This window comes from Erythranthe guttata, chromosome 11 (assembly GCF_056151865.1).
Source record: "Erythranthe guttata isolate IM_541 chromosome 11, IM_541, whole genome shotgun sequence".
Lineage (NCBI taxonomy): Eukaryota > Viridiplantae > Streptophyta > Magnoliopsida > Lamiales > Phrymaceae > Erythranthe > Erythranthe guttata.
The window spans coordinates 18,589,094-18,613,429 of NC_142543.1; the positions used below are offsets into that span (position 1 = coordinate 18,589,094).

Consider the following 24,336-nt stretch of genomic DNA (forward strand, 5'->3'; position numbering starts at 1 on the left):
CAAGTGGTTACTATTTTGTAAACAGGCGTTACACCCAAAGGGGAGTCGTCACTCGTCACTCGTCAACCGAGGTGGATTTTGCCAAAAATGGTGGTAGCTCTCGCATTGGGGTTTCCTCTTTACCAATCTCGTCCGATCAACTCCACAGTTTCCGATCGAGTTTCCGGCGTCGGCGGCGAGGCTGTGGATCCCGGCGGATCGTTTCCATCTTTTCTTCCCAAGGAAGTTTACAAAATCAGAGACCCCTCTGCTAGAACTTTGGCTCAGAGAATTCAACGACTCCCTGTAAAGGTAAAAATTAAAAATTAATAATTAAAAATAAATAAATATATACATTTTGATTTTTTTTGTGTGCAAATGTATTTGCTCTGATTGCATGTACATGAGTAGCAGAGCACTGCATGTACAAATTAGGTGTTTTCGATGCCGGGGATCGTGTTAGCTTAAATTTTAATTACATGATCCGGAGGTTAATTTGGGAAATATTTTCTGTTCTATAGATTCAATCTTCAAACATTGGAATTTTGCACCATAGATTTAGAAATTGGTACTAATGTTATTTCCCGATCGAAAATCTGTCACGTGCAAGCCAATTCGAGTCGGTTTTCGGGTTTTAGATTGGATTGAAATCAGTTGGGATCTCAATTATTAGTTTCATTAAATTAATAATCATTATGAGATCTTAGGAGATATATTAATGAGAATTAGTGCAGGTTGGATTTTCCGAGAGTTCAATAATGAGTAGCTGTGTCACACCCAAAGTTCGTCGTGATTCGAATCCGGTGGTTCTGCTACATTGCTTTGACAGGTTTTTTTGTAAAATCCAATCAAGAATCGTTAACACTATTTTTTTTAATTGTATAGTATCGTTTCCTAATTATTTAATTTTGATGAATTTCGTTTCGTCTTTTAGCTCTTGTTTAGAATGGAGAAGTGCGTATCCTTTGTTGGAAGATGCCGGTTTGGAGGCTTGGGCTGTCGATATTCTCGGCTGGGGTTTCTCCGACTTAGGTTCGTTTTCTAGCCTTAAATACATAATTAAAATATTATTTTTTTCCATCTCGATTTACTCTTTACTCTTATCATATTTTTGTGTGTGTGTGTTTGTTTTTAATTCTTGATTTTATTTCTAGAAAGACGTCCACCATGTAACGTAGCATCGAAAAGATACCACCTTTACCAGGTAGTTTTTGCTAATTTGTAATTAGTGGTCGTATCGCAGTATTGAACTATTGATTTTTTTTCGAATTTTTATTTATTTATGAATTTGTGATAGTTATGGAAGTCTCACATTAAAAGACCGATGATATTAGTCGGACCAAGCCTTGGTGCTGCAGCTGCAATAGATTTTGCTGTCAATTTTCCCGAAGCTGTAAGAGTTTTTTCCCCGTCGAGTCTCTCGGATTTATTTTATAATTTTACGTACTTCATCGATTTTTTTGTTTCTTCGTTTATCGCATTTGCTCGAATTTTACTACTCTGAAATATTTTACAGGTTGATAAGCTGATTTTAATTAACGCAAATGTTTACGCAAACGGCACTGGAGTTCTTACAAAATTACCAACACTAATGGCTTACGCAATGGTAATATATAAACCAATATCCATTTTCGTCTGTGTTAGTTTCTTGAGTTGAATTATCGACAAAATAAAATAAAATAAAATATTTAAAAATGTTGATTAGGCCTCCGTGCTGAAGAGTATACCGATCCGATGGTACGCAAAGCTACTGGTTTTCAACGGCATATCATTGTCTAAGATGCTAGACTATACCGACGTGAGTTTTTTATCGTTGCTTAATAGTTTTAATTATAATTAAAAACACATTTTATTATCACCCGATTAAGTCATAATTAATGCAGCTTTTGTGAACCAATCAGGTGGGGCGACTTCACTGCCTCATGCCGTGGTGGGAAGATGCTACCGTAAATTTTATGCAGAGTGGCGGTTATAATGTCACCGGCCAAATTAAAAAGGTATCTCAGAAAAAAAAAAAAAATCACCTGCCACGGCATATGTTAGCTTGCTATAACCGTAACCGGTGCATGTTAGCTTCAGTCCCTTAAGGATATGATAGAAGAAGAATTATCGTCGGAGTTTATAATTTTCATTTCTTTACTCTTTAAGTCATCTAATAAATCAAGATTACTGATATGATATTTCAGTAGGAAAAAAACGAGTACCTCGTTAGTTGAAAGGCGGTTTTATTAATAAAAACAAGTAGGGAAATGGATTTTTTTCTTTTTTAATTTTATTTTGTTGCTACTATCGAATGACACAAGTTTTTATGACACAGGTGAAGCAAAGAACACTCCTCATCTCCAGCGAATGCGATAATATAGTCGACAGTAAGTTCGCGGAGGTCAGTCATTTCCAGAACTAAAAAAAATTCACGGCTAATTTATTTTATTGTGTTCGATTCTTGGGCCTCGTTTGGTTGACAAGGATCAAAGGGTTCAAAAAAAAAACATTAGGAGTCGAATCTACAAATTTCCCAATAAGTTAACACTATTGCTCGTTTTTCTCAATGATTCTGAACCGGCCAAAAAGTTACTATTCGAACATCAAATAAAGCTCGATTATTTAATTATCCGAGTTCTTAAAATTATAGGAATGGATAAAGCACAGGAGTTTCTCGATTATTTGATCAATCATTAGCTTCTTTTTTATTTGCTTTTTCCCTTACGGTAATTTTGTTTTCTTGATTAAAAAAAAAAATCAAATGCAGAGACTGAAAAACGAACTACCAAACGCAAGTGTGCGGAAAGTTCCGGAATGCGGCCATATGCCGCACATCGAGAAGCCGTACTTGATTGCTAGATTAATTGCTGAATTTGCTCAAGATGCTAGTTCTGAAGAAATTCTTCCGATTTCGTACTTTGTTGACAATATTTCGAGCAAAAACAAACATGTTGTGTAGAAATGTACCAAGGAAACGAGGAACATAAATCTACTGCTGTAGAACTATTTGTTGACAAATTAAATATTTTTTATTTTTATTTTTCCTATGTATGTATTTGAAATTCTTTTGATATTACTGTCTTTGGGAATTCTGTTGACCTATTTGACTTCATTGTCTGAAAAATAAATATCAATCTTTTAATTAATAGATTATTGGCTGGTTGTGTTGTAATTTTGAATTTTTTTTATTATAAGATTGGGAATAAAAATATTTCAAAAAATTACTTTTTTTATTTAATTTAATTATTTAATGTTATGAATAATTTTGGTATGCTGAACACTAAATCGCTGTTTGCAGACAACGACTACCGTATTGGAAAGAGAAAACCTTAAAACCCCACCAATTCTAAAACCCTAGACGCTCTTCCTCCACCAATTCCCCGCGCCACCCACACACAAGCAGCTGGAAAATGGATGTTGACGGCGGCGACGGAGCGGCGGCGGAGGAGTTCACGAGGCAAGTGCAAGTCCGTTTCGTGACGAAGCTAAAACCGCCGTATAAAACGCCGCAGTCTTCCATTTCCATTCCCGCCAAGCTCACTCGACGCGGTCTTTCTACTATCGTCAACAATCTCCTCTTAGCCGGTATTTTTATTCTCCTCTGTTCTTATTTTTATTTTTATTTTTAATTTTTTTTGTTATTTATTGCTGAAATTCAGAGAAATTTAGTTAGTGGACTGAGTTCTAAAGAGTCCTTTTTTTCCAATTGGATTGGGTAACACGATATTGATTTTTTTTCATATTGATCTTGATTTTTGATTTAATCTATTAGTAAATGGTGATTGGCAATCGGAGCCTTTTGATTTTCTCATCGATGGGGAGCTTGTTCGGATGCCGCTTCAAGAGTTTCTTCTTGTCAAAGGCATTTCTGCTGTAAGCACTTTTTCCCTAACTAATACTGCAGTACTTTGTGCTTTCGGTTTTACGGCCTGTTTATATGTTCAAGTTACGAGCAAATACGGCTAGATAACTGTGTTAAATGTGATAGATAATTTGTAATCTTCTCCGTAAGCGATTGTTAGAGTTCTCTATACTTACCGATGATTGATGAATTATTACAGGAAAAAACACTTGAAATTGAATATATTAAAGCCATTGCTCCAAGGAAAGAAGAAGAACCTTCTTTACACGATGACTGGGTTAGTGCAGTCGATGGTTCCAATAACGGGTATGTATTTCAATCTGCATTTTTTTAACTTTGATGCAATGTTGTCACATTGGTTAAGCAAATCTGAGCTTCTTATATTATTTAACAGGTATATTCTTACGGGATGTTATGACGGTTTCGGAAGGTAACTCCATAAAATTTTCAACGACATCTCCTTTTACCTTTTGTTTTGCTTATCTATGCTGAACTTATCTGATTCCGGTTTTTTGTTTTGTTTTTTTTTTCTTAGAATATGGAGAGGTGCCGGGATTTGTACCCATGTATTAGATGGGCATTCTGGTCCGATTACTTCTGTTTGTACATTGAACCCAAAAGGTACAAAGAGTTATCCTTTATTACACTTTGTATGAATATTTGTGATTGTTTCTAGGGTACACCCCTGTATTGCTTCTGAAAATATCATGCATTCGAAAAACTTTTGGCTAAGTGTATTGTTAGTCATATTCATGAATTCTTTTTCAAGATAAAGTTTAGAAAAAAAAAATAATTTCACCCACTTAATATAGTTAGCTGTTTAAGTCTAACAATATGCGCCTTCGTACGACTATTGACGAAGATTTTTTTTTTCGTAATAGCTGAGAGTGGTAGAGATCAAATTGTTGCAACTGCTTCTAAAGACAGGACTATAAGGTTGTGGAAGGTACATGCCGGAAGTTTCCTTCACGATTTTGCTTTTTTATGCACTAGACGAGTATAATTTGTATTTGAATGTGTAAAACCTGACTGTATTATTTGCTGAAAAGTTTGGTGTAGAGGAGACACTAGACCAACCAAAGAATATTACAGCATTTAAGATATTGCGGGGTCATAATGCCGCTGTTCAGACCGTTGCAGCTGAGCCTTCGACTGATATGGTATTTACTTTTTGCTTGATGCTTTTAATTAATTTGGAAGGTTTTTATTTTTTTATTTTTGTAATGCTATTCTTATTATTTTTAGGTGTGTTCTGGTTCGTGGGATGGTACTATCAACTTGTGGAACACAAATGCTTCAGACACTGACAGTGGTTCCGTATCATTGAAGAAGAGGAAAAAGGGTCGTGAAGTTAAGGAGCCTCAGTCTGAGGTACCATTATATATATATATATATATATATATATATATATATATATATATATATATACAATGTAGTCAAAATCGAGATCTAAATCGTAAAAAATCGTAAGACTTCAAGATTTTACATACTGTAAAGGAGTAAGATCGCACTAAAATCGTAGGTGCCTTAAAATCGTGTGAAATCGCGTTCAAAATCTTTAAAAACGCAATTTTAGTGCGATTTTGGCGATTTTGGTTTTTTGTCAAGAATTGGGCTGAAATTTTGGATTTTGGCCTCATAAATTCAGTTTTTTAACTAAATTTTTTTAGCCAATTACCAAATAATCCAGAATATTTAAAGCTCAGCCCTGCCCTAAAATGACAATCCATCACAAGAGAAGAAAATACTTCTCTTCTGCTAAAAAAAACATTCAGCGGTTGTGAGTGTCAGTTTCAGTTATCTCCTCCTAACGCAATTTATGTTAGACTATGTTTAATTAATGTTGAAACACGTTTTGTTAATGTTGGGATGTTATATATTTGTTAGGACATATTTTATGTATATTATGACTTATTTTATTTGTGTTACGGATGTTTTCTAAGTAGTAAGTACTAAATATATCTATTTTACAATACATGTAAGGTCTTACGATTTTACGATCCAATTTTACATTTCCAATTTTACTACCCCTCTCCGATTTCACTTAAAATCCCGATTTTAACGACCTTGTGTGTGTATATATATATATATATATATATATATATATATATATATATATATATATATACACTTGTTTTCTAGTGGTTTATCGTTGTGGGGTAGAATATCGTGATCTATTAATAGCTTGATGCAAATCAAAACTAGGTTATAGTTGAATTTAACGAGTTTGATATACAATGATCTCCGGAAGTTATGAATGTGGTCTGTTTTCATGGAATAAATAAATTGAATTATGACCTTTTTATATTGTTTCTGCGTATGTTATATCGTTGTTGTATTGGTGTACAGGGAGAAGCTTTAACAGCACTCGTGGGGCACACACAGTGCGTATCTTCTGTAATGTGGCCTCAACGTGAAACAATTTATTCAGCCTCTTGGGATCACTCTATCAGGAGATGGGATGTCGAGACAGGCAAAGATTCTCTAAGTATGGTGAGTGAAGTTTTTTACTATCTCTCCCACTACTTTACACCCTTAGAAAAAAAATAGAGTTGTTCGCCTTCAAACAACATGTTCATGCGTGATTAAAGGTTTTTAGTATGTTTATTTGTGCTATACTTGTTATATATGGATCGATCGAGCTTCGTTTCGTATGTATTGCTTACGGTGACTGCCTTTTTTCTTTCACGTAGTCTTGTGGCAAGGTTATCAACTGTCTTGATATTGGCGGTGAAAGTTCTGCCCTTATTGCCGCTGGTGGTTCTGACCCTGTTCTTCGAATATGGGATCCTCGCAGGCCAGGTATCTCTCTCTCTCTCTCTCTCTCTCTCTCTCTCTCTCTCTCTCTATATATATATATATATATATATATATATATATATATATATATATATATATATATATATATATTCTGACCAATACGTGTCATGTGAATTTTGATGTCAGGAACCCTGTCTCCTATATACCATTTTTCGTCGCACAATTCTTGGATATCGTCTTGTAAATGGCACCCAAAATCATGGTTTCATTTGGTGTCGTCATCATATGATGGAAAAGTGATGCTATGGGATATAAGAACCGCGGTATGTAGTTTACTTTAGTTCTATCGTAAGTTGTTTGTAAGTTATGAATATGTTTCAATCTTTGATCTCTGAATCATCTATCATTATCATACGCAGTTGCCGTTGGCTGTAATAGACACACACAAGGACAAGGTAATTTTCTCCCAACCCTATGATGATGTATCCACATTCGAGTTTTCATGTGAATTTACGAGTTTCGAGAAATAATATATATATGATGTCAATTTTAGGTGTTGTGTGCCGATTGGTGGAGAGAGGATAGTGTGGTTAGTGGTGGTGCCGACTCGAAACTTTGCATTTCTTCTGGAATATCGGTAGTGCAGTGATTATAAAGGTACTCCCCTATGTTCATTCATTTATGGTGATTAAGACTTTATAGTTCATTCATTTTTTCTAAGAATGATTATTGAGTGTAACTATATTTTCAGGATTGGCAAGAAGATTTAGCTCATGTGAAAAGTTGGATCCGAACAATGCAAATTCGGGTATCGACCCAAATTTTTGGCTAAATTTTGTCGATTATTATAAACTCAATACAATGAATCTTGTAAGAGCATGAAACTGTTTTTCTAGTTCACAAAAATATTATTTTTTCTTTTTTTAATTTTAATTTTTGTTTTGTTTTCTGTTTTAAGCAAATGTTGAAGAAGGTTAACTTGTAACATATGTAATGGTTACTAGAAATACTGCACTTGTGGTTATCCAGATGAACTTTTTTTGCTTGATTTTAAATTATTTACTGACGAGGGTTCGATTTCTTTTAAAAAAATACGAGGGTTCGTTTTCTTTGATCCTCAAGGTCGGGAAGATTTCTTATTGCCCAGAACTTTCAAGTTGTGTTAACATTCACGCAATCTTGCATAGGGTTGTTCATGGGTTGGGTAGCTTAATTATCGAGCTGACCCGACTAATTGACTTCTACTAATATATATCTAAATCATTATTTGCCGATAATTGGCAAACATCTGTTGCAAACACGGGTTGGATTAGATACGGCCACGGGCTGGGTTTAACCCGGGCCCGGACTCGATCCGAAGACTGGCCCGCCCTGACCGGTTGACCATGGACCTGGACCCGGACCCGACGAAGTATGGGTCGGTTTCGGGTCCTGATTTTTTGGACCCGAGACCCGGCGGGGGACCTGAGGACTTAACCCGAGTAACCGTTGGGTCTAGGGCTGGGACTGGATTGGTTTTTATCCACCAACCGACCCATTACCGACCATTTTTTTAGGCGGATAATCAATTTTTAACCGACCCATTGAATCGGGTCGAAAATTTCAACCAACCCATCTATAATGGATCGGTTGGTGGTTTCTAATATTATCAAAAGTTGGTTGACCGATAATTATCGGTTATCCAACTATACTATTAAAGTTTTATTAAAAATATAAAATAAATGCCGTGTTTTCTTAATTGGTTATTGAAATTATCAAAATAATTAGTATTTTAAATTTTAAAACAATCAACAAAGGAATAAAAATTGACCTAAATCTTCAACTAGTTTCTTTATGCCCAACCTTAAACAAAAAGCCCAAAAACTTCACTAAATCTTCTGTGCATGTTTGAAATTACTTTGAATTTCCTAATTATAGTTTTTCGTTAAATTGTTATTAATTATTTTGAACTGATAAATGATGATCGCACCGTAGCATTACGCAAAATGTGGATATTTTTACTCCAAAATTTGAATTTTTTTTAAGTGAACTAAGTGGCGGGTATAAACCATCAACCGACCCATTCCGGAACCAAATATTCGGTTGCCAACCATCATCCGACCCACAAAGGTTGGGTCGGCAACGGTTTTTAAATTTGAGCAAAACTGGTTTGACGGATGGGTCGGTTTTTAGGCTGGTAATCAACCGAACCAACCCAGTCCCAGCCCTAGTTGGGTCCACCCGGATTTTAAGTGAAATAATCACAAAAAGTTCGGAGTTTGAGGTTCGAACCTGGGTGGCCCGAGTGGTTTAGTACTCTACTAAAGGCAACCTTACTTATGTTATTGTAATATTAACTGACAATTGTCATGTTCATTATTATTAATATTAAAAATATCGACTAATAACAAATGCATATATATTTAATTTTGAAAAATATAAAAAAATACGATTTAATTTAAAAGAAAGATTGAATTTTGATTTTTTTTAGAATTTTGAAATTTGAAAAAATGCTCAATTATAAATACGGAAATACCCCTATTCCAATCTTCACAACTTTCATTTTATTTATTTTATGTCTCAAGGTCTTAATCGTTTCATTTCTAAAATTGTTTAGTGTTTATATTCAATTTTTTTTTTTTTTTTTTGTAATTTTGAATTTAAAGTTAATCTCAAGTTTTTTCACGTTTCAATTAAGGTTTTTTTTCCTTTCTTGTAATTATTTAAAAATAAAATAAAAAAAATTGGAAAACCGGGTTATACCGGACCCGATCCGGACCCGGATGGACCCGGGTGGACCCGTCCCGGACCCGCCTCCTAAAAGTGGGACCCGGACCCGACGGGTCGGACCCGAACCTGGACCCGACCTGCCCCATGGCCGTGTCTAGGTTGGATGATGATATAATCGACCAACTTATATAAATTTAAAATATTATATTTCTTAATTCTCATTTTTTTAATTAAATATTAATATTAATAGTTAATTTATTAAATATAGAGCGTTTCTTTCCATAAATATTACTGGTTAATAAATTATTCATATATGTATATAATTAACTAAATAAAATTTATTAATTTTTTTTCAATGGTTGGTCTCGGTCAACCTGACTGTTTAAGATTTCACCAAATACTAGTTGGCGCAACTTTATTAGCCCAATTGAAATTAAATTTTAATACGTCGATTGATGGTTGATTATGACCGAAGTTTATAAATCGAACAACAAAGACCTAAGCTAAGGGAAATCTCACCGAGCACCATCCTTGATGACCAAGTCCTATGACAAGGAGATGGAAGAAGATAGGCCAAATTGTACATAAGAGAAAAGTAGAGATTATTATAGAATTATTATAAACCTCGACATTGTAGATGCTTTATAGGAATTCTTCGGAGAGTTTTGGAACAGTTGTCAATTGTAGGATTAAGATGATACATTGTAAATATTTTATAGGAATTCTTCGGAGAGTTCTAGAATATTTATCAAATTGTAGAATTAAGATGATCATCTCTATTGAAAAAGTGAATTAGTATAAATAGGAATAAAAACTTCAAACCAATTCGAATGATTCTGAGGAGGTGGATGAATCAATTCTATCATAAACTAAATCAAAACTATGAATATTTTATTCTTTTGAATTGTAGTTGGTTCTTCTTATAATGTTATTGATAACTAATACGACTTTCTAAAATATTGGGGATAATTACAGTTTTGGTCCCCCAAGTTTGCACGTTTTTTATTTTTGGTCCCCCATTTACCGTCGTCAACAAAATACACATTAATGTTGTCACATTTTAACACCTTTAGTCCCTCCGTCTATTTGACCGTTAAGAAGTAACGGTCAACGGCTTAATTTGGGATTTTTCTTTGAGAAAATTGCAATAAGACCCCTGTATTGTTTCAAAATATTCTAAAAATCTCTAAAATTTTATTCAACCATAATTTAACCCCAATTTCATCAATTAACCAATTTTAACCAATGACCCCGATTCTTCAAAATTGGGTGATCCGACCTTGACTTTCTTTTTAACTCCGTTGACTCTTTTTTCGATTGATCTTTTTTTGCCGCTGTTGATCGATGTTGAATGTCGGGTTAACATCGTTGATATTTTTCTCTTGATTTTTATTTTATTTTTATTTAAATTGTTGAGTAATGGAAAAATATAATTTAAAAAAAAAAATTCAAAGCTGATAATCGGCAAGAAAAAAAATATCATAAAAAAAGTCAAAATAAAGAAAAAAGGAAAAAGTCAACGCATCTCAATAACGGAAAAAGTTTAAGACACAAAAAGATAAAAATTAACGGCCGGTGTTAGCCCCAAAAACCGTTTACTAGAGTGGTTATCTCATTCCAAATTACTCCGCACATGCCTAATTCATCTTCTTCATATTTTTTGGGAAGAAATTTGGCATGCACTGGCGGTTCCACGAAGAATAAATTGAGGGGAGCAAATTATGGATTTTAGAAATTTTTTAAATCGTAGTTAGGCCCTAGAATTTTAGATAAAAACTTCATTTGAAGTTTGTAATTTTAATATTATGATACTAGATATTAATATAGTATTATTATTGTGTTCTACGGTAATTGTGTTGATTAGGAAAAAAAATGTCGCAAGAAAAAAGTTCATAAAAAATCAAGAAGACTAAAAAAAGTCAACATTGTTAACCTAGAATATAATGTCGGTGAACGGCGTCAAAATTATATTAAATAAAAAAGTCAATGCCGAAAAAAAAGTAAAAAAAAAAAAACGTCGGTCAACGGTCAGCGAAAATGCTGGTAAAAATCAGGGTCGTTTGTCAAAATTGAATAAATGATGAAATTGAGGTTAAATTATGGTTGAATAAAATGTTATGGGTTTTTAGAATATTTTAAAAGAATGCAGGGGTCTGAGTGCAATTTTTATCTATGAAAAATCCCAAATTCAGCCCTAATTCAACATTTGACCGTTACTTCTTGACGGTCAAACAGACGGAGGGACCAAATGTGTTAAAATGTGACAACATTAGTGTGTATTTTGTTGACGGCGGTAAATGGGGGACCAAAAGGGAAAAACGTGCAAACTTAGAGGGCCAAAACTGTAATTATCACGTTCAAAAGAATATTTACTCCGTCAAAAATTAAATCATGAGTTCAGAAGAATACTTACTCCGTCAAAAATTAAATGAGGAAATCTCAACATTTATGCCGATGTGAGTAAAGTTAATTTTTTTAATTTAGTAATTAAGTTGGTTTTTCTTCTAATGTCATTGATGACCGCTGTGTTTAGTGAAACATTTATTTTTTTGTTGATTATTTTTTTTGGAAAGTGAAATAAATACAGTGTAATAAATACATTTTTTGATACTTCAGAAATTCTTTTAAATTATTTGTATTTTATGTTGGTACTAGTGGATCGAGCATAGGTGATTCCGGAAATAACAAAAGAAAACTCGATTTTGACTTGAATAAATCTTTCGAGTCGGACACTGAAGAATCCACAGATGTAAGCAAGTTTAATTTAGAATTGGTTAAATGTTATCCGTTATTTCATTTTGGCCGTATGTTATTTGTTATTTGAATATTAAATTTTTAATTGTTCTGTGAAGTTGCTTGACTTCTGAAATTTGAATAATCGAGTTTTTGCCACATGATCTGAATCAAATTCTCGCTTCAGAAGCGGACGAATCTACGGATGCTGGTAATACTCATCATTTCATCCTATTTTAGTACAATTAATTTTTATTTAATTAATACTAATTCATATTTTGAATTTGTAATTCGTATTCATCTCATATTATTATGCAATTATTAGTGTATCATGGATGAAATCTGTTTTTCTTGTTAATTATTTAAAATGCAGTTGCATCTTTTCTATAGGGCATTGAATTTGATAATGCGTTTTAAAACTATATTGATCTTGTTACCGTGAAGATTGCAAATTCTACGTACAAAACATTAGATTGAATGCTGCAAACATATTATCTTGATGTGTGTATTTTCCTAAAGAACTTTAGGAGATACCCAAATCTGCAATTCTTGGTTCTGTAGCTGTGAAAAAATTAAAAGTTTCATTTGATAAGTCTGCAATTTCTGCAACCATCTAATACAAATATTAGATAAGTATTCAAATACAAATTAAAAGTTTTAGCAAATCCCATCCTTTTCCCATCTACCAACGCTCTGTTGATTTTATGTTTTGTTCTTTTAGTTAATTTTTATGGTTCGAAATTTGTTACACATTTTTTAAATTGAAACCAACGAGAAAACCATAAATTATTTATTTATCGTACTTTATAATATAAACAAAACTTTGTCTACAAGTTGGCGGAAAGTTGAAGCATCGGACATACGAATGTCTCTACGGATTTCTGGTTGGAGGCCACGAATGAAATGACTCTTCTTTTCTTTGGCGTCTCGAGCTACGAATGGAGCGTAGAGGCAGCCACGTTCGAAACGGCGGATGTATTCGATCATTGGTAAGTCGCCTTGGCGGAGTTCGAGGAATTCTTTGAGTTTGTGGGCTCGCACATCTTTCGAGAAATATTTTTCAAAGAATTGGACTTTGAAATTGATCCACGGCAAAGTTTCAAGCTTCGTGCATTCCTTGATTTCCTCCCACCAGTGACAAGCTTCGTTTCGGAGTAGGAATATGGCACAATGCACGCGGTCGCGGTCGGTCATTTGCATGTAGTCGTATATGACTTCGAGAGATTTGATCCACCCTTCGGCTGCGGGATCGGTGCCACCGTGGAATTCGGACGGGTTTATTCGGAGGAATCGTTCGTATATAGCTTGAGGTGCGTTATTTTGAGGTGGGGTTTGATTACGTTGGAGAAGTTGTTCGATTTGGCGTTGGTGGTTTTGGGCTTGTTCTCGGATTAAGTTTGAGAGATTATTAATAGTTTGATTGTGGTCTTGTGGTTCATTGGAAGGATTACTCGAGTTGCCTCGGGTTATACGTCTCACCATTGTTTCTATATTAATTACCATTAATAAGTAAAGCAAGTAAAACACATAAAGAAAATAATGTACATACTTTACCGAATGGTCCGAGCTTCGCGTCTCGAGTAGTCTCTAAACCCGTGAAGTTCGTACGAGTATCTATGAACCATGCTCTGATACCACCCTGTAGCATCCCCCTTCTAATCGGGCGATAAATCGAACCGATTTATCGAAATTTCATCTAGCGGAAGCAAAATGATCTCTTTGTAATTTTTAATACTTTTGCATGGGACAAAAATGCAATTATTAAAATTTCCTTCTTTAGGGCAATTAAAACCTTTATAAAGAAAAACTTTTTCCCATTTAACTTGCTGCAAAACAGATTCCAAAATTTAGAAATGACTGATTTTTCAAAAATTACAGTTTTGACCTCAAAGTTTCAAGATTTATACATGCAATCACACTAAAAGTTCAAAATTCACTTTTTCATGAAAAACCCCTAACAATCTGAAATTTTAATTCAATAAATGCAGAAAACTAAGTTAAAAAGTTACCTGAGGCAGAAATTTCGAAAATTACATATTTTACTCCAAAATCTCTAGATCTATACATGCAAGACCACTAGAAGTTCAAAAATCAATTTTTCTTGCAAAACCTCTTTAAATCGAAAAATTTTGTTCAATAAATGCTGAAAAACAGATTTAAAAACACATATAGGACTGACTTCTTAAAAATTACAGATGTGACCCAAAAATCTTTCGATCTACACATGCAACCCCATAAAAGTTCAAAAAATCGTTTTTCTGCAACCCCTTTTCTGAAATCCGAAATTTTCAATGCTTTTGGCCAATAAAACTTGTATCTACCCAGTACCAACATAAATGATGCATGCAAGAACAGTAAATCAAGGGAGATCAACCGCGTTTCTGAAGGGAGTTCAAGCTTGAAGGAAGTTCAAGGCACGCGGAGTGGAGCTGCAGTAGAGAGAAACACGAAGTTCGAGTTGTGTACAAGAACGATATAAAAATTAAAGAGAGAGTCTTTATTATTTTTAATAAGTCCTATTAATGTACACTGTAAATCTGAACTAGTGAAATTGTGTTTGCAGGTCCACGTGGATGTAGGGCACATTTGTGTATGAACCACATTAAATTATTGTGTTTATTTACTCGCTCTCAGTAGTATATAATTGTGTTAACACAAGAATTGTAATTGTAACTGAATACTGTTCCCATAACCACTGTTACAATTTAGGTTAACAGTTTTTCATAGGCATATAAATCACAATTATTAACGTTGAAATTCGTATTTTCCGACTGTATGTGAAGAAGTTATATGCAAGTTTTCCGATCAGTTGTTTTATTTGATATCCAGAGATGCTTTTGCTAGCCAGTTGATACGACTTTGTTTTAGCATTTCTATTTATTTTGTTGAGGTTTTGTTGTTCTGTTGAAAATTATAAATTAATTTCTTTATTATTTATGGTTTTGTGTAACTGTTTGATGGTTTTTTGATTTGTTTTGATTTTATTATTAAAATTGGCTTATTAATTTGTTTAAATCTCATTAAACTAATAGTGCTTTTGATTAATTAACGGTATGGATGCTAGGAAAAACATTTCCAACACAGAAATTGTAAGTCAAATAAATTATAATATATAATACTTTCACATTTTGTTATTTTCTGCAATAGGGTGGTACTAGTGGAACTTTGGTTGGTAGTTCAGCCGACAACAACTTAACAGTTGCTCTTGATATCAATGACGTGACGATTGATTTGGATGAATTGCCTTACGAAACCATCTGTTAACAATGGAATTGTAATCAGTTTAGCTGATGTAAGTACAATCAATTTTTAATTTATTTAATATTATTGATTTTATACATTGGTTTAAATTTTATCTTATGTATGTCGGTACAACTGAAGTATCTTGTGTCTCCCATTCATGATAATGTAAGTGAAATGTAAATATTAAAATATATTTAATTTAAATGTTCGATTCTATTTCCTAATATTTTTTTGAGCTTGTTTATATTCACGGTTTGTACACTTTTACTTGAATTATCCCCCTTTGGTATGGTAGTTTAGATTTAATTTACTATTTTTCAAATGTAGGAACTCCCCGTTGATTTCAATCAGAAGCCATTTGATCAGAATGTGCATTCGTTCGACTTGAATGAATTTGCGTCTCCCGATCATGTTAATGTAAGTTAAAAGTTATTAAAATGTATTCACTTTTAAATGTCTTATTCTGTTTTCCAATATTTTTTTTTACCTTGTTTATATTTACAGTTTGTGCCATTTGACTTTAACTTTCCCCCCTTGGTATGGTAGGTTAAATTTAATTTACTATTTTCCATTGTGTAGGAACTGCCTATTGATTTGAATCAGCCGCATTTTGATCTGAATGCTCATCCGTTCGACTTGAATGAAGTTCCGTCCCCCATCATGATAATGTAGGTGAAATGTCATTAAAATTTATTCAATTTAAATGTTGTATTATGGTTTCTAATAATTTATTTTTACATTGATTATGTTTACAGTTTGTGCCCTTTGACTTGAATTATGAACTGGCTATTGATTTCAATCAGCCGCATTTTGATCTGAATGCTCACCCGTCGGACTTGAACGAAATTCCATCTCCCGATCATGATAATGTAAGTGAAAAGTCATTAAAATATATTCATTTGATTCCGTTTCCTTATAATTTAATTTTACATTGATGATATTTACAGTTTGTGTCACTTGACTTGAACTATCCCCCATTGGTATGATATGTTATATTTAATTTGCTATTTTTCCAATGTAGGAACTCCCCATTGATTTCAATCAGCCGCTATATGATCAAAATGCTCATCTGTTTGACTTGAATGAAGTTCCGTCCCCCGATCACGATAATGTAAGTGAAATGTCATTAAAATTTATTCAATTTAAATGTTGGATTTTGTTTCCTAATATTTATTTTTTACCTTGTTTATATTTACATTTTGTGTCATTTGACTTAAATTAAACCCCCCACCCCCGGTATATTGTAGGTTAGATTTAATTTACTTTTTTTTTTCCCCTACGTGTAGGAACTGTCTATTGATTTGAATCAACCACAACTTGATCTGAATGCGTTCGACTTGAATGAAGTTCTCTCCCTAGATCATGATAATGTAAGTGAGATGTCATTAAAATTTACTCAATTTAAATGTTGGATTATGTTTCCTTATAATTTATTTTTACATTGTTTATATTTACAGTTTGTTCCATTTGACTGGTATGGTAGGTTAGATTTAATTTATTTTTGCAATGTGTAGCAACTGCCCATTAATTTCAATCAGGCGGCATTTGATCAGAATGCTCATTTGTTTGACTTGAATGAAATTGCGTCTCCCGTTCATGATAATGTAAGTGAAATGTCATTAAAATGTATTCAATTTAAATGTTCGATTATGTTTCTAATAATTTATTTTTACATTGGTTATATTTACAGTTTGTGCCATTTGACTTGAACCATCCCTTCCTTGGTATTGTTGGTTAGTTTTAATTTACTCTTTTTCAAATGTAGGAACTCCCCATTGATGTCAATCAGGTCCTATTTGATAAGAATGCGCATTCATTCGACTTGAATGAAGTTCCGTCCCCCGATCATGATAATGTATGCGAAATGTCATTAAAATGTATTCACTTTAAATGTTGGATTATGGTTCATAATAATTTATTTTTTACCTTGTTTATATTTATAGTTTGTGCCCTTTGACTTGAACTATCCCCCTTGGTATGGTACGTTTGATTTAATTTGCTATTTTTCCAATGTGTAGGAACTGCCTATTGATTTCAATCAGTCCCCATTTGATCAGAATGCGCATTTGTTCGACTTGAACGGAATTCCATCCCCAGTTCATGATAATGTAAGTATTGATGATATTATGTCAATCAATAAATCGTTAGATTTAGTTTACTATTTTCCCAACGTGTAGGAAACTTCGTGTTGATTTGAATCAGCCTCCTATAGTTACGGATAATGTAAGTATTTATGTGCATTGCTTATGAGAATCGAGGAACTGCCCTTTGATTTTAATTAACATGCATCTCAAATTGCAGACACTCGTGTTTCACTTGAACCACACTTCTGTTGTTTCGGATAACTAAAGCTCGTTCATTCCATCCTAGGTAAGAATGTCTTAAGATTTTAGTTACATGAATTACGAACATTTTGAATGTTATTTGATTTTCGGGCAGATTTTAGTTACATGAATTACGAACATTTTTGCTTGTTTCTTTTGTTGTAGGAATCCTCGAGTTACGAAAGACTCAAAAACAAAAATTGCATAAAGGAAATAGTACATATCTTTTTACAAAGCGTTGATGTTGATATACGTTTTAGTACTATGTTGCATTGAACGACGTGGTAAAAATCGTTGTTTGTTTGATTAGTTCTACATTTTTCAGACAAAGATTATGAATCTTGTATCAGAACAATTTTGAGAAATATCAGAACATTCATGTGAAAACCTTTGTATATAAATGGTAGTAGCTCTTTTGAATATTTGAAAATATTTGAATTAGGTTTAGAATCTAATTATATTTGTTATTTTTATCTGATTTGAATTATTAACCATGGTAAAAGAATATTTACACTAAGTTAATATCCTAAGACTTGTTTGACTTCTTAATTAAATACAGTTAACTGTTAAGAGGTATTTTTACAATTTTTTTATCTATATAAAATGTGGTTGTGTTGTGTGAGTTGGTTTTAGTGTTATCAAGCAATTACAAAAAATTACTACCCTTATGATTTTGAAACTTTAAGTACCGGCAAAGTTCGATACCCAAAGATGCCATACCGGTTCGATAAGATTCCACGGCGTCGTTGTGTGCGCTGATGAAGGATTCTAGTCTAGAAACAATGTGTCTGAAATAGTCGCGCATCGGAGAATTGTACGCCCAGCCCTACATACACGTCACGTAGTACGTACTTCACCGACCGCATCTGTATCATCTCTACACTGAGTTGCTCGTATTGAATATCCAACCGTTTAATCTTCTCCAGTAACTCAGGCGGGCTTCCGTGTGCGAGCCTCGTTCGGAGCAACGGAAACGAGTGCGGCATCGACAGAGGGAAGCGTTTGGCTATGGCGAAGATGGCTTGTGGGACCATGTAACGGATTGACTCGCTTCGCCAAATCGCACGAGAATTTCAACGCGTTCCATCAAATTGCGCGAGCTCTTTAACGCACCTACCAAATTGCGTTCGCTATCAAATGGAAAATAAAAAAAAAATATTATTTCTCCACGCCATGTCAACGATTAACGCAAGACTACATCACCGATCTACTCTCAATACGATCCAGTACCCCTTTCGACTTGGCTCCCACATCGTCTCGAGAGTGGGGGGCTTGCGAGACAACTCCCACGAGGAGCCAACTCCCTCGAGTCTACGAAACCATAGCGAGAGAACTCCCATGATGAGCAAACTCGATCTGTCCTACATCCCGCAGTGAGACAACTCCCACGAGGAGCAAACTCGCTCTGTCCTACATCCCGCAGTGAGACAACTCCCACGAGGAGACAACTCGCTCGGACCTACAACCCCTTGCGAGGAAAATCCCACGAGGAAGCCACTCGCTCGGTACTACGAACCCGCAGCGAGACAACTCCCACGAGGAGCCAACTCGCTCGGTACTACGAATCCTCAGCGAGATAACTCCCACGAGGAGAGAAATCACTCAGAGCGACATCAATCCGCACACTCGTCAGTCGCGCGTCATCCAATGATTCTACAACTTCGCTGCGAGACAACTCCATGAGGAGACAACTCGCCCGAACTTCACTATATAATCGCAAGCTCAAGTTAGCACGATTACAACCCTAGAAACACTTAGAAATATTATGGGAATCTATATAGCCTGGCCAGCTTGATTACTCAAATTTATCTACTTGTTTTCGATGGGTCATTCATTAAAACGTGGCCACGGTCCAAACATACTTACGACCCACGAGGTCTAACAAAGGGCACGATCCCCATATAAAAATCTTGAGAGCCTGATCCCCTCCTCAAGTACATCACGCACAAGGCTATATGTAAACACATATAAGCAACGCGTCACAACATTGACAATGTCGATAAATAACAACTCCCACGAGGAGAACACTCGCTATGTGCTACTACATTATCGCGAGATAACTCCCACGAGGAGATCACTCGATCAACTCTATTACCCCGCGACGAGACAACTCCCACGAGGAGATAACTTGATCCGAGCTATTACATCGTCGCGGGACAACACCGACGACTCAAGTAACTTACATCGCGACAACTTGGTTGCGCTACGCGCCAACGCGCCTTCACGCCCCTCCGACACACGTTCCGATGCGTTTTCGCACACCATTAGGCCATACGCCAACAATCGACTTCTACAAATTTTACTCTCGACACGATCTGACACCCATTTCAACATGGCCCCCACATCGAATCGAGAGTGGGGGGCTTAATGATATGCATAATTGGGCCAACCCAATGGGCCTACAAATTACTTACCTACTAGGCCAGGAGCCCAATATCGAAGACCACTATCACCGAGACCCAATCACCTTCAAGTAAGGTTTGGGCCCGACAATCTCAACTAAGCTATAAATAAATGTTTGAATTCATTCCTTAAGGTACGTCCAATTAACTGAGTAATACTATCAACTGTATTCTCTGGACTATTTCTACTATCAGCACGTCTGACTTGAGCGTCGGAGGGGTTTCCGCCGGATCAACCCCCGGCTTAGTTCATGTGTGCTCATTTTGCAGGGACCTCAGGATCATCAAGTTGTCAAGCTACTGATCCGCTTTGCTCTCCCAGCTCGTTTTCTATACCACCCCAGGTGATCTAAGTAATTAGCATCATCAATATATATATATATATATATATATATATATATATATATATATATATATATATATATATAATTAAACTTCTATAAATTAATATAGTTGGACTAACAAACTTCTATTAATTTAACGAAATATTAAGCGAGTCAGGGTCGGAATAAACTATTATTTAAGCGAAATTATTAATTTATCGAGGTTCTACTGTATATACTTAAAAAAAAAAATAAAGTCATAAATAAAAGAAGAATTGAACGGAAAACAAGAAAAAGAAAACACAAGGAACAAACAATGTTCTTCAGCGATTAATTATTACTCACCTTGTTGAATTATATATTCTCTTAGAACAAAGAAGAAACGCGAGAAAGAAATTCCAAGCTAAAATATATATATAGAGAGAGAGTTTTTAATAAAAAATAACACGGTATAAATAGTAGAGACTGTAGAGTTTACTGTGTAGTTTACCCTATTCAAGACTTCCCATATTGTTTGAGTAACAAAATAGGAAAGAAAAAAAAATCCATGATGTTTTATCGCAGTAAGAATGGAAACGAATACATGTTAATAATAATTAGTTGATTCATGGATTTTTCAATTCGTACAATTTCATGGAGATTAGACCGAGATAATAATTAGTTGATTCAGCTGATATAATTTGAAAATTGAAACGAATACATGTTAAAATTTACAGTTGATGTTAGAATTTTTTTTTATCACGTAAAAAAAGTCCAATTTTAAATGTGGAGGTTGAAGTAAATGCAAGAACACCCCTCTATTTATCGCAGTAAGAATGGAACTTGAACACTCCAATAATTGAGAGAGAGAGAGAGAGAGAGAGAGAGAGAGAGAGAGAGAGAGAGAGAGAGAGAGAGAGAGAGAGAGAGAGAGAGAGAGAGAGAGAGAGAGAGAGTAATTGAAAATACTTGATCAAATAAAAGAGTAATAAGTAATAATTAACAGAAAGTTTATTCAATACAATTGAACAATAACCCAACAATGAGTACCTGATAATTTGCATCCACATTTACGTAAGTATAGTCACATTCTAAATATGAATAAGGGTAAATTACAACCAACCCTCGAGGTATGGCCAAATTACGAAAAAAAAACCCTATTGTTTGGATAATTACATATATCTCTCAACTATGAATCTTCTTACACCTCCACCCTTATGGTGTCAAATTCAACATAATCATTTAAATTTCGTGAAATGTGCTCTAGTTTGTAATCGTTTTATGTAAAAATACAGTTTATGAGCTCAGATATATACAAGCCAAAAAACACATCTTATGATCATCTTGCTTAAAAATGTGGAGCTCGAATGGGATAAAACGAGTACAAAAGTAACAATATTCCATATATATAATCAAGAAGATTCTACTAAATTTGAAATCACAAGGATGGACGTGTGCACAATTTATAGCATGCATGGTACGTGTGTTGCACGTTATAAGGTTTAATAAAAAAAAAAAGAGGAAACAAAAATCCTTCTTCACTCTATCAAAATCAAAGTTTGGCATATCTAATTCATCATCAGCTAAAATATATTCATGGTTAATTCAATGCAAATTTTAATAGAATATATATTTGAAATAAAAAGTAATATTTAATTAAAGCTTCAGCCGTTGAAAATCTTGGATGGTGAGCGTCCAGTCATCACGTGACATGGCAGAAGAAGAAGTATCATGATATTTGATTCCCAAAGATTCAATACCGGCTCGATAAGAATGACATGCATCGTCATGTTTGCTGACGAAGTGTTCCAATTTAGAAACAATCTGCCCGAAATAGTCACGCATCGGAGAGTTGTATGTCCAACCCCACATCCACGTTACGTAGTGCTTGACCGACCGTATCTGCATCATCTCTACATACACTTGTTCATATTGACTATCCACCCGTTTAATTCTCTCGAGTAACTCGGGGGAGCTTCCACATGCGACCCTTGTTTGGAGGGGCGGCGATATCCGCATCGGAGGCAGAGGGAATCCGGTTGGCTATGGCGGAGATGGCTTGTGGCCCCAGGTAACTAGTCATCTCTTATTTAATCGTGTCCAATGCGTCTCGGCATGCGTTGAGGTATTGCTCTAACATAGAGATGACTAATGGGCTGGGTGTTTTCATCTTCCGATCCTCCTGAATGAATATAAAATTTCATCAACTGTAAAATGTGTGCATTCTATTATATCTTCTAATTAAATAAGTGAGAAATAAAAGAAAATATCTGAAATTATGTAAAGTCTATTCCCTGAAAAAAAAATCCGTGAAAAATCATGGTGTAAGACGAAAACAAATCTCAGGGGTTTTTTGGTAATTACAAATAGGTGATGGTATTTTTTGTTATTTACTCTAAGTTGGGGGGGGGGGGGGGGGGGGGGTGGGGTTGGGGGTTAATTTACCCAAATAGTGAAGCAAATTCAATTGAGAAGAAGAACAAGGATGTATCAAGAACCAAATATAACACAAAATACAACAACACACCTACGTCGCCAAAATCTTTCGTTATTCGATCATATCAAAACGCAAAAAGAATCATAGGAAAATTAACCGATGACAGAATACCGAAAACAATTACCAAACAATCTTCATCGGTTATAATTATTACGTACTCACCTTGTTCAATTATCTTTTAGATCAAAAAAGAAACGTGAGAAAGAAATTCCAACCAAAAAATATATATTGAGAGAGTTTGCTATTTATAGTATCAAAAATAGTAGAGTTTAGTTTATATATATAAAGAGTTTACTTCCGCTATTTAAAACGTTCCATCTTGTTTAAGTATCAAATAGGAAATAAAGATAAAAAAAAAAAAGGGAAATAAATCCATGATATTGTTTGAGTACGATTTAATTATATAAACCCTAATTATATCATATATTGTAATAAAATATTGGATAGTTAATTACATAAATTATATTTAATTATATGAACTTTTGGAAACTAAAACTGCAATGGAAAATTTGAATTTCCATTATTTCATTTTCATATATCTAATTTCAGTTTTGATTAGAAATTATCGAACAAAAAAATTAAAAAAAATAAAATTAAAATAAAAAAAAAAGAAGAAGAAGAAAATAGCTAGTAACTAGTAATGGGAGGAAAGTGACTCAAAATTGATTGAATGAAAGAAACAAGGTAAATTACGGCTACCCCTGAGGTAAGGTTTACGAAAAAACCCCTCATTTGTGGGTAATTACTACCACCCGGCCTAACCTATTAATCTTCTTTCAAGTCCACCATTTGGTGTCAAATTCAACGGAGTCTTTTAGACTATATGAAATATTCTCTAGTATGTACCCGTTTTGTGCTAAAATGCAGTTTTTGATGCACCACAATGTGATATTTACAAGTCAAGAGACACATCTTATGATTATCTTGTTTCAAAATGTAGAACTCGAATAGGATAAAACGGGTACAAATTGGAGAATATTCCACATAATCTAGAAGATTCCACTAAATTTGACACTTACATGGTGGACGTGCAAGAAGATTCATCGTTGAGGGGAGTGATTGTAATTACCTAAATAAGATGGATTTTTTTTTTCGTAATTTGACATGATCTCAGGGGTTGGCCGTAATTTACCCAAAGAAAAAGGACAATAAACGACACATTACTCATATAACGGCGTAAAAGCATTAAAAGTGAAAACAGAAAAAGAAGGAATATAAATATGTGCTCTACAAAAATTACTCTAAGATGACGTTTACACGGAATTTTTATTTTTCTTAAACATCTTCACAACTTTTTAGTATTATCATTACGACTAATTTTTTATCTTTAAAAAGTAGTTTAGAGAAATACCACATCGGCAGGGATAGAAGCGGCATTGTTTGGAGAATATTTCATGTTTTAAGAGAGATTCCGTGAAAAAATCACACAGTAAAAAAGTCAGCGTAAGACAAAAACAAATATCGGAGGATTTTGGCAAATTATGGATAGGTGGGGTTTTTTTGCTTTTCGAGTTCAGGGTCTTTTTCGTAATTTACCTTAAAT

At 34.3% G+C, this 24,336-nt stretch overlaps 3 protein-coding genes across 3 annotated transcripts; 2 read left to right on the forward strand and 1 right to left on the reverse strand.

Moving 5' to 3' along the window:
* The first annotated feature begins 5 nt into the window (after positions 1-5).
* On the forward strand, positions 6-3,050 carry LOC105960915 (alpha/beta hydrolase domain-containing protein VTE7). Its single transcript, XM_012985128.2, has 10 exons — positions 6-291; positions 714-808; positions 914-1,011; positions 1,134-1,183; positions 1,277-1,372; positions 1,496-1,585; positions 1,685-1,777; positions 1,881-1,976; positions 2,297-2,362; positions 2,729-3,050. The coding sequence occupies exons 1-10, from the start codon at positions 88-90 to the stop codon at positions 2,918-2,920; spliced, it is 1,080 nt and encodes a 359-aa protein (XP_012840582.2). The 5' UTR covers positions 6-87; the 3' UTR covers positions 2,921-3,050.
* Positions 3,051-3,231: 181 nt separating this feature from the next.
* Positions 3,232-7,638, forward strand: LOC105960921 (Transducin/WD40 repeat-like superfamily protein). The gene is made up of 14 exons (XM_012985132.2): positions 3,232-3,546; positions 3,734-3,834; positions 4,023-4,129; positions 4,218-4,253; positions 4,359-4,444; positions 4,705-4,769; positions 4,873-4,983; positions 5,069-5,194; positions 6,173-6,316; positions 6,517-6,625; positions 6,770-6,906; positions 7,003-7,038; positions 7,137-7,240; positions 7,335-7,638. Exons 1-13 carry the CDS (start codon positions 3,372-3,374, stop codon positions 7,230-7,232), a joined length of 1,329 nt encoding a protein of 442 aa, XP_012840586.2. The 5' UTR covers positions 3,232-3,371; the 3' UTR covers positions 7,233-7,240; positions 7,335-7,638.
* A 5,191-nt stretch (positions 7,639-12,829) lies between these two features.
* LOC148767149 (uncharacterized) lies at positions 12,830-13,507 on the reverse strand. Its single transcript, XM_088825973.1, has one exon. It carries the CDS (start codon positions 13,505-13,507, stop codon positions 12,830-12,832), a length of 678 nt encoding a protein of 225 aa, XP_088682099.1.
* Between the last annotated feature and the right edge of the window lie 10,829 nt (positions 13,508-24,336).